The 10,888-nt window shown below is 34.7% G+C and overlaps 1 protein-coding gene across 1 annotated transcript; it reads right to left on the bottom strand.

The window, feature by feature from the left end:
• Positions 1 to 1,056: 1,056 nt before the first annotated feature.
• On the bottom strand, positions 1,057 to 1,635 carry LOC145164252 (secreted RxLR effector protein 161-like). The gene has a single exon (XM_079082975.1). The coding sequence runs from the start codon at positions 1,633 to 1,635 to the stop codon at positions 1,057 to 1,059; it is 579 nt and encodes a 192-aa protein (XP_078939101.1).
• Between the last annotated feature and the right edge of the window lie 9,253 nt (positions 1,636 to 10,888).

The following is a 10,888-nucleotide window of genomic DNA, read 5'->3' as shown; positions in this document are numbered from 1 at the left end:
CGGTCAGCGGAACTACCGCCAAGGGCTCTTCCTCTTGGAACCCTGCACCCAGGGGTGCTGACCCTGGACCCCCCGTATTCGCGAGTTCATAATTATTACACCGAGTATGCACCCCGCACCTCTAAGATCAGTAGTTAATGAAACTCGGCCTATCTCATTATTAATAATAATTACACCAAAATATGTTGATAACAATAAAATAACCAACATTCCTCCCCCATTTTTGTGTAATCCTTAATTAACTAATAACAAACACATAATCAAACTTATGCATAAATGAAAATATCTTGAAGATTGAATTTTCACATTAGTATAATATACATGTCAAATACTCGAGAATCAGAGTGTCCTAGGGATTGAACCCATCAACTCATTTAAGTAACTGAAGATACTATACACATAAGTTAAACACAATATCTAATGTTTCATACTTGACATTATTACATCCATGTGTCCTATCCATTCCTGAGTGCATAAAATCCTAGCCCAAGCTTTCTAATGTGACAACACTTCACACCCACATAAGTAGTCCTTCTATATCATGCACCTATTAATGCACTTTTTCAAAATAACTATTAAGAACTTACTCAACCTACTTTAATAATATAGGTTATAAGCACATACCTTGGGATGTAGTAAACAAATGTGCTTCAATCTCCATAAGCATGTTTTCCACATTGAATTCAACTTCTAACATTGTATTAGAAGGGAATTGGGTATCTCACCCATAGAGATATAAAGTGAGCCTTAATCCCATCCCTATAACCAACTTCTTTACCAAGTCTCTAGCTAACCCCTTCGTCAAGTGATCATCTAATTTTTGTCGAGATTGAACAAACTTAACAGAAATGATACCATGAGTAATGAGCTCATGTACCATGTTGTGCCTAACACCCAAATGTCGCGACTTTCTATCATACACTTGACTGTATGCTTTTGCCAAGGTGGCAACACTATCACAGTATATATAGATAGGTGATATAGGCTTTTGCCACAAATTAATTTCATAGATCAAATTCCATAACCATTCTTCTTCTTTTCTAACAGCTGTAACGGCTACAAATTCAGATTCCATAGTTGAATTTTGATGCATGTTTGTTTCTTAGAAGCCAATGAAATGACACCTCCACCAAGAAGAAACACCCAACCACTTGTAGAAGAGTGGTCTTCAACATTAGTGATCCAACTAGCATCTAAATACCCTTCAATAACTGAAGGAACCCCTACATAAGTCAAACCAAAAACCATGGTTTTCTTAAGATATTTCAACACTCTCCTTACTGCTTGCCTGTGATGAGTACTAGGATTGCTAGTAAACCTACTTAGCTTTCCTATAACAAATACAATACCAGGCCTTGTGCAGGTCATAACATACATCAAATACCCAATGAACTTTGAATACTCAAGTTGTGAAATTTCTTCTCTAGTATTTGACATAAGCTTCATACTTGGATCAAAAGGTGTACTCACAAGAGAACAATATAAACAATTGAACTTCTTAAGCACCTTGTCAATGTAATGAGACTGTAAAATTGAGATTCCTTGATTTTCATGCTTGATTCTTATTCCAAGAATCACTTCTGCCTCTCTCATATCCTTAATGGAGAACTGAAATGATAAAAAGTCTTTGGTCATGTGAACTTTCCTTTGATCAGTACCAAAGATTAACATATCATCTACATACAAGCATATGATCACTCCTTTGGTAGACTCATCAGACTTGCTATATACCCACTTGTCTAATTGATTCAACTTGAAACCATGTGACTAGACAACATCATCAAATTTATGATGCCACTGTTTTGGTGCTTGCTTTAGCCCATACAATGATTTAATCAACTTGCACACCTTATGCTCATTTCCAAGCATAATAAAACCCTTAGGTTGTTTCATATACACCTATTCCTCTACATCGCCGTTTAAGAATGTTGTTTCATATACTTTAGTCAGCGGAACCACCGCCATGGGCTCTATCTCTTGGAACCCTGCACCGAGATGCGCTGGCCCCGGACCCCCGTGTTCCCGAGTTCACAATTATCGCACCGAGTGTGCACCCTGCACCTCCAAGCTCGGTTACTAAATGAAACTCTGCCTATCTTATTATTAATAATAATTCCACCAAAATATGTTGATAACACTAAAATCACCAACACACCACCCCAGCCAAAAGTACGACACCTCCAACCAAGATTGCCCATATAGCAACGACATGTGTAATTGTTGAAAATTATCTCCGCAAACATCATTTTAATGATATGTTTTTGTCTTATAATTATATAGTGTTATTTAATAATTTCTAAGATTTCCTATATTAATGAAATAATGAAGTTTGATGTTTAACGTTATAAGGAAAAAAGACAAAAATATATTTAACCAAAAAAAAAAAGAAATCAGACTAAAAAACCAAATCCCTACTGAAAAAACCCGCATCCGAATAGAAAAGAATGAATGCGAAGACCGTGAGACTGATCTGCCCTAGAGCTGGCCAAGACCGAAAAAATGGACCGTCTCGGAAAAAATTGTTACGCCTAAGACTAAATAAACCCTAGACTAATCTGAGGCCGATTTTGTTCACATCACATGAAAAGTTGTTGTACAGTAAGTAAACAACAAAAGAAACTTTTGGAAATATTAATTACTTAGGAAAAACCACCTTGTGCAGATGATTCTTTTGTCCACAGCTACGCATCGACGCAACATTATTTAGTTAAGAGCTAACAACCACGTACTCTACCCCCTCCCCCATCAAGGTCAATTCATGAAATAATTTTAAGTTTAATTTATAACCTACTTTACTTTGGTAACTTTGATATTTAAGGTTGTGAAATCATATAGTCAATTGTTAAACTTTAATATGTGGTCTTGTATTATGTTATTGTAACTTGATTATTGAAACACCACCCATGTAGGCTATAAAAAGTTAGTAATTATTTGAAAAACAATTAATAATTTTTTTAAATTTTATTATGAATTGGGCCACAAAAGTTTTTGCAATACAATCTAAGTTTGGAATATTAGTATACAAGGGTACAATAGAATATCAAAACATAAGTCAAAGGAAATCACTACTTAATACATGACCTTTTTAAAAATACCAAATCTATCTTCACTACCCAACACTTAAATATTTCTTTACGGGTACATGTCAAAATAATAATGTTAGGATTGGTGAGTCTAGTGAGTTCACTATGAGTTTGACTTCTGAATGGAATTAGATGATGGAAATTATCCAATTCCAAAGTCAAACACTCAAAATAATGTCAAAACCGTTTTGTGCTTACAATATTTAGGAAGAAATCAATTTAATAATAATCAATTTAAAACCAACCATAATGCAATACACATGCTTTTTAAATTCTCACCTAAAGCTCTATACACTCAAACAAGCCCCTTTCATTATACAGTCCTGATGGTCTACCGACATAAACATGGTAGTAGCAATCCACATAAAACTTGTTTAGAGGACCTAAAATGAATACCGACATTTTGAAAACATGTAACCATCATGCATGGATCAATGAGATAGGTTTGCAAAGTCCACCCTTAAGCATATTGCCCCACAAGGACAAAAACCACCACAAGATGGATGAAAACTTCCATGTAGATGATGTAAACTAATTCCAAAAGTGCCTAGGAAACAGCAAAGTCATCTCATCCTAAGTGAAATGCATTCATAGGATGCTTAAACATGTTTTCTAGCCAAACTAGTATCCCCCAAGTGAAAATACTTTCAAAATATGTTTCATCAATGGATCAACATGCATAATATATTCATATATCAAGCAAGAGTATTATAGTTAGTTTTAAGCCAACACATTTATCAAACGTCGTGATAGGGACATGTACGTTTGGTATTTACTCACATCAAGTCTTCAAATCACTTCTAATTCCTTCACCTTGCTTCAATAGTTATATAAACACTTATTATTCACCTATGATTAATAATGGAACCATTTATCAAGTACTAAATGTATAAATCATGTCCTAAACATTGTTGATAACTATAATTAGTTCATTTCAAGCATTGTATATAATTAGCAACATACTATGGAATATATGAGAGCGATTTGGGTTTAATTATACATGATTGAATTATTTACATGGACCGAAAGGGAACATGACCCATGTGTAGTTTTCTTGGATATACATACATCTCGTGCGGTGCCCACACCATGTTGTCGTTTTTCACTTAGTTGGGTAATATACTTTGGTGTATTTGCTTCCAAACCTTACTAAAGGGTTCCAAATTATTCTAATGTATGAAACAAGTTCGATTAACTTCTTTTAATACTCGTTCACATCTTATTTCATTAATGAATTAATGATTAAAGGCATTAATGTTTCAGAAGTTTGTATGAACTTGGTAGAAGTTACCATACTTCAAAATTAGCCTTTAAGGTATATTTAGCCTCATAGATTCATCTAGGTTAGTTCTAATTATCATAACATACTTGAATTACATCTTAATCATGATTTTACCCTTTTGAAAATAACATTAAATAAGGATCCATGACTCAAATGTGATGATCAAGTGATTTAAGCAACTAAAAGATTGATTAAGTTACATTGGAATCATATAAGCCTCCAAATCTCACTGATCCTTTTATAAACCTAGATCATCACCCAAAAAATATTATTTTGACTTAATGAATAAATCTTATGAAATTTCCATGACTTTCAATAGATCAGAAGTTAAGTTAATTCATAAGCAGAGCCCGAATCAGCATTGGTGTTGGAATTAGCAAATACAAGTTAAAGTTTGGATGAAGAAAATAAATTTACATGTGTGATGGGTTTAATTGAAGACGTATAATTTAATGTTTGAAGTGATAAGTGGTTACCGGATTTGGAAAGCTACGATGAGTTAACGGTAAATCATACGAGAAAATGGATCTATGATTTTATTCTTTCGAAGAGACGTTACTCGACTAGGTGGAATTGGTTCGTCCCACATACTCCGTCTTTTTCTCTTGCCATCTCATCTCAGATCCTTCTCATAATCTGTTCTTATCTCTCTATCTCTCTCTCTCTCTCAACCTTTCTCATACACTTCTTTCTACATCTCTTTTATTATCCTTTACTCTTATCTCATCTCGTATCTCTCTGCTCTTTTCAACCTTTATGCATGCCCTTATCATACTCTTACTCTACTCTTTTCACTTCTTATACTCTTGGCATTACTTACTAAGACTCTAATTACACTTCATCTCTATATTCTCAATATCTCATACTTCATCACACTGACGTTACCAGGTACTCTTATCTAGACTTATCCCATGTACCTTGACCCGTCACGGTTTCCTAGTCAATCTTCTTTTCTTAAATACCTCACAGATTCCTTACTTTTAATACCTCATGGATTATCTCTGAGTTCTTAAAGAACTATCTTACTGTTGTGATATGTCTCCGGCGCGGCTCCTTCTCCGTGAGGGGTGGAAATGAAGGGCCTAAGAATCACAGCAAAGAAAACAAGATCGTCATTCGTCGTCCGGGAGGTTGTCCCGGAATGAGGCTCTGACGATCAAGTTAGTTCGTGGTTCTAGTGAGAGGGTGAGAAAGTATGAGACAAATGGTTAATGTTAAATGTTGGTCCCTTCTCTTGGAGGAGAAGGGACCTTTTTATACTTGGAATTAGGGGGACGAAACCCCGACCATATCTTCTACTTTTTAGGTCTGGCAGCGACAGACGGCTTCCGATTGGTAGATCGTGCTCCATGAGTGGCTGTTTGTTATTGGTGCAGGCTTGTCAGGGGATCAACGTCCTGAGCGTTACACCTGTCGCTATGGAGGATGAATGGTACTATTTTGTCTTGACGTTGGCCTTGGCACTTGGGCGCCAAGGAATGAATACGGGGTTGTGAAGGGCGAGGCCGAGGACGCGACGTTAGGAATACACCGTCTTTTGCCCAGGCCGTCTATTAAATTGACGGTTCTGTTATACCTGACATATTTCTGATGGGATACGTCAACACTTACCTTGTCCAACTTATGGAACCTTTCTTCTATCTTATCGAACCATACACAATCTCATTACCATTGGAGTCATCTATCTACATCCCAAAAGGGACCATACTCTTATTCCTGTAGGAATCATACTCTCTATTCCCGTGGGAATCATACTATTTAGTCCCGAAGGAATCATACTCTTTATTCCAAAAGGAATCTTTATTCTGTTCCCGAAAGAATCATCTTTCTACACTTCTCTAACTTTTTTATGTGACTCGTCACATAATACTTGTCCCATGGACATTATATCTCTATATCTCCTCAAGATATATTCTAATACTCATCTAGTACTTAATCTCTATCTTATTCTAACATCTCTTAGTTATTCTACACAATACCATTAGCATCCACACTTACATACATACTCCTTCTCCTGATTATAATACACATAATCATATTCTATCTTCTTTTATGTATTTAACAAAATACCATTCTCATATAAACTTACATACTCTAGGTATACGTACATTCTCTAATACATGTTTCTAAACGTATACCTTATATATGCTCTAAATATACGTACATGATTTTAAATGCATATTCTTAGGCTATCATCATCTAATAACTTGAGGGCATTCACTTAGTACGTCCAGATAAAACATACTTGCATATATATATATATATATATATATATATATATATATATATATATATATATAAACATTAACATACATATATAATCTATTGAGAGAGTGATTAATAACTCACCTTGTTAGTTAATGAAGACTAACTACTTAAATTCTTCCATTGATGCATCTTTGCTCCATCTTCTTTTCTCTTAGGCCTCTTCATTCACATAATTAAGTTTCTTAAAGCCTGTCTTAGCTTATTATGAGCTTAATGACTTTCTTATGTTAAAATGACCTGTTAATGGATCAATATTCTATCTTTTCATTTTCTACTTGTAAATCTAATCCAAACAATAAATTAAGCATCACATACTACATAATTCACTACACTCTAATGTTTAATGCATCAATTCAACATTACCACTAGTTAGGGGTTCAAACTCTAACTCTCAATAGGTTGATTTCACCATGGAAATCACCCACAAAGATTTATCAAAGCTTTTAAACACTCTTATTAGCATCATATTCAAGCCATATTTTGATCAAACCAAGTATTCTCACTAATCTAACACATTCACCATTAAAGCTTAATGCTTAAGAAAATGGAGAAATCTTTACCTTATTGTGGAGAGGATGATAAATTAAGCATCACATCTACATAATTCACTAATCTAACACGTTCTCTTAAGCCATGGTCAACCTCTTGCCAAGTCGCGGTGTCTATCCCCCATAACAACCTATTTTGGCCACTACGTCGCAATACCCATATGCCACACCATATTACAAATTGCGTTGCTTTCTACTTACGGCAAGAAGTATCATTTTAAACATCGTCATCATTACCACGTCGTGGCAACCTCTTCATTACGTCACAATGGCTGCTTAATAGCAGCTTTTATGGCTGATTCCATTACAACTTTGGGGATAATTTATTCCAATCTTCTGACATGCATAACTTCTTTGTTTCTAACCCGTTTTCTATGATCTTTATTTCCATGCGAAGGTGTGGATGAGTTGTACAACTCTGTTAAGTCATTTATCACTGAATTAATATGACTCTTAATCAGTTAAGTCACAAAGTTGGCCTAAAAACATAAAATTTCCCATTTTACCCTTTTAGCTAAAATGCATATTCTCATGCATTTTTCTCTTGAACTCACTTATCTAATATCATCTAAGTGACTTAAACTTATCTTGGCCATTTCCATGAATTCACAACTTCATAAACTTATAAAATTCTTCCTAATGACCAAAGTACCATTTTGGTAAATATTTGACTAAAAGTCAAATCTCTCTAAATTTTGGGTTCTTACACTATAGCTTGGAGAACATTGTTGAATAGGTTCCCAACTAGGCCGAATTTAGACTAAAAAGGTGTTGATGTTCCCTTTCTTTTATGCTATACTTGTTCCAACTAAGTAGAAGATCTTGATTATTTGTTTTTGAATTATGACATTATAGTTAAAAACACGGAATGCAATTACTACCAGGCTAGATTTGTAGGTTTTAGGGTTTGGAGAGTTTCATGCGATACTTTCATGGATAGATTCCTTGCGGATCAATATCTATCAAAGAAATGTTGTTGAAGCGATAATATTTGCTACTTAATGGATGCTTTGGCACTGTTGAAATGTTATTATATATTTATGTGAATAAGTAAAGAAAGGAAAAAAGTTGTAGGATCTATTAAAAAATTTTCGTTTTATTGTTTAATAGTAGAAATCATAAACTCTCTGTTGATAGGGTTCACCAGCTTCAAAATAACGCTATTGTATTTTCTAGCCTAGCATCTTGCTAGTTACTTTTTATAATACTGAGTTGTTAAAAAAACAACTTACTTTATGATAAGTATTATGAACCAATAGCTTGGTGCACACCTCCCAACCCCCTCAGCATGTCGAGTTTAGCAAGGGGATTCGATAACAACTTTAAGATGAGAGAGAAAGCCACATTTAAAAAACTCTCCGTTTTTTTAATTCAAAATTTGAAATTTTAACCCACTTTTCAACGAAAATATATTGCAACCATTATCTTCATTTCTTACTACTCTCAAACCTTAATATTCATCTTACTTCTCTCAAACCTTAAATACTCATCATACCTCTCTCAATTTTATCTTTGCAAAATATCTTCCTTAAATGCTCAACCAGATCCCTCGATTGTATCTTGGACCACGGTAGAAGAGGTGGCTTTGGCCTGTGCATGAATCGATGTATCGGGGGACTCGAGTGTCAGCATCAACGAAAGTGGGTCATCTTTTTGAAGCAAAATCACCAAACGTTTTCTCAACGAAATGAATCAAGGTTACTACCGAAAGAAAGATCAAACCTACACAAAATTGATGAACACGAGCAAAGTGATAATAGAGTTTGACACTCTGTTTAATAAAGTACAACATGATTGGCGAAATGACGAAAATGATGCAATGATTTTAAACACGACCGCTGGAATTTTCTGCCAAAAAAACAAGAAAGCTTTCCACTGTGTAGACTTTTGAAGAATTATCAAGGGATGCGCAAAATGATCGTCAAATGTAATACGTAACTATTATGTTTCTTAGGTTTTAATTACGGCGATGTTATGTATTTTTATTATAATTTTAATTAAAGTGGTGTTATGTATTTTATTTTAATTGAAGTGGTGTTAATTTCATATGATGTATTTTTTTTAAACTTAATGAGAATTTTAGTTTTATATAATTTATATTGTTTAAATAATTAAAAAAAAACAAAAACAACCACTCCTAAATGTTAAGAATTAAAATGGTGTTGTAAGAATAAGATGGCGCTCACAAGACAATAGGAAAGAAAAAAAAATTGTGGCTAAGATTACTCCTCCGACCTAACGTAACGAATCCAACAAACTCACTGGTATCTCATAAATTGTTAAAATTTTAAGTTCAATTTTATTCAAACATTATGTACCTATTATGTTGGGCCAATGCTACCCTTCAAAGGAGAATATTCGCTTGGTTTGTGTGCTTAAGGTGAAGGACACGAGCCTTTTAGACTATCCAGACAAAAAAATGTTGATTCCATTACACAGAAGAATCAAAATACTTTTCTCTAGAATTATTAAAATCAAGCTGACAGCGATTTTTATTTAATTAGAAACATTATAATCTTCAAAAAACAACAAAGAGAGTGTTTGGATTGTAGGATTTGGAATCCATAGAAATACTAGGAATTACATGGATTTGGAAGGTTTTGAAATCTTTTCTGTGTTTGGTTTATAAAATTTGTAATGGAATTGAGGTTCATATTGTTCGGTGTGTAAATCTTTCAAAGAATTTGACGTTTACATGTATTGACTAAAGTGCACAAATGGTTCCTGTGGTATATCGAAAAATGTCACTTTAGTCTAAAAAGAGTTTGGACTAGCACCAGAGGTCAAAAGTTTTCATTTTGTTACAAGTTTGGGCCAATTTGTTTTCAATTTTTTTTTAAAATGCTGATTTTGCCCTTTGTATTTTCTTATTTTAATTTTCTTATTACAGAAATTAAAAAAAATACCCATTCCTCTCTCTCTCTCTCTCTCTCTCTCTCTCTCTCTCTCTCTCTCTCTCTCTCTCTCTCTCTCTCTCGTTAATGCCCATTTCTTTCTGCATTGATTTTCCTATACCATAACTCTTTAATTGTTTCTTCTCCAGGAAACCCAAAAATTACACAGGTTCAAGCTAAAATCCATCACAAAACTTGATGATCGAAAGGATGATGATGAAGCATCTGAGTCAAAGCACACCCAGTTACTAGGACCAGAAAAAGGCGGTGATTACGACTATCAAACTAACCTTCGATGATTACAAGATCCAGCCATCGCGTTTCGCCTTGCTGCGACTACGACCACGTAACCTCTAAATTTTATATGATTCCCACACCACCATCTCCGATCTATTTTGAACGCCACTTTTACGAAACTCTAGTGTCGCAACCCTTCTCATCAGGAACTAGGGTTTTCGTTTTTAAGATCTGATGAGCATCAAATGGTTTAATATGGATCCTAAGGAACTCGAAGAACATGGCCACGATCTGAAAGTCAACGAACATGACGTAGATATGAGAAAGAGGGCACAACCGTTGGAGATGGAGAGAGACTAAGTTATTTACAGAGGTGGCGACGACGATCGTTAGGATCGTCATCGTGTTCGTCGACATGCATTTGCAGATCAGAGCTTCTTCTTAGTCAATCATTGTCTTTGTGGAGTTGCAGATTGGAGCTTCCTTGAGGGTTTGCTATAGGGTCTAGAGTTATGTATGGCTAGCATACATGAGTGCTACAGGGTTGGTGGAAGTTTCATGGATGAGTCGTATGGG

Source organism: Lactuca virosa, chromosome 3, assembly GCF_052849685.1.
Source record: "Lactuca virosa cultivar CGN04683 chromosome 3, Lactuca_virosa_CGN04683_v6, whole genome shotgun sequence".
Taxonomy (NCBI): Eukaryota; Viridiplantae; Streptophyta; class Magnoliopsida; order Asterales; family Asteraceae; genus Lactuca; species Lactuca virosa.
Note: the sequence above shows the minus strand (reverse complement) of the source record. Positions and strands in the feature narration are given on the sequence as shown.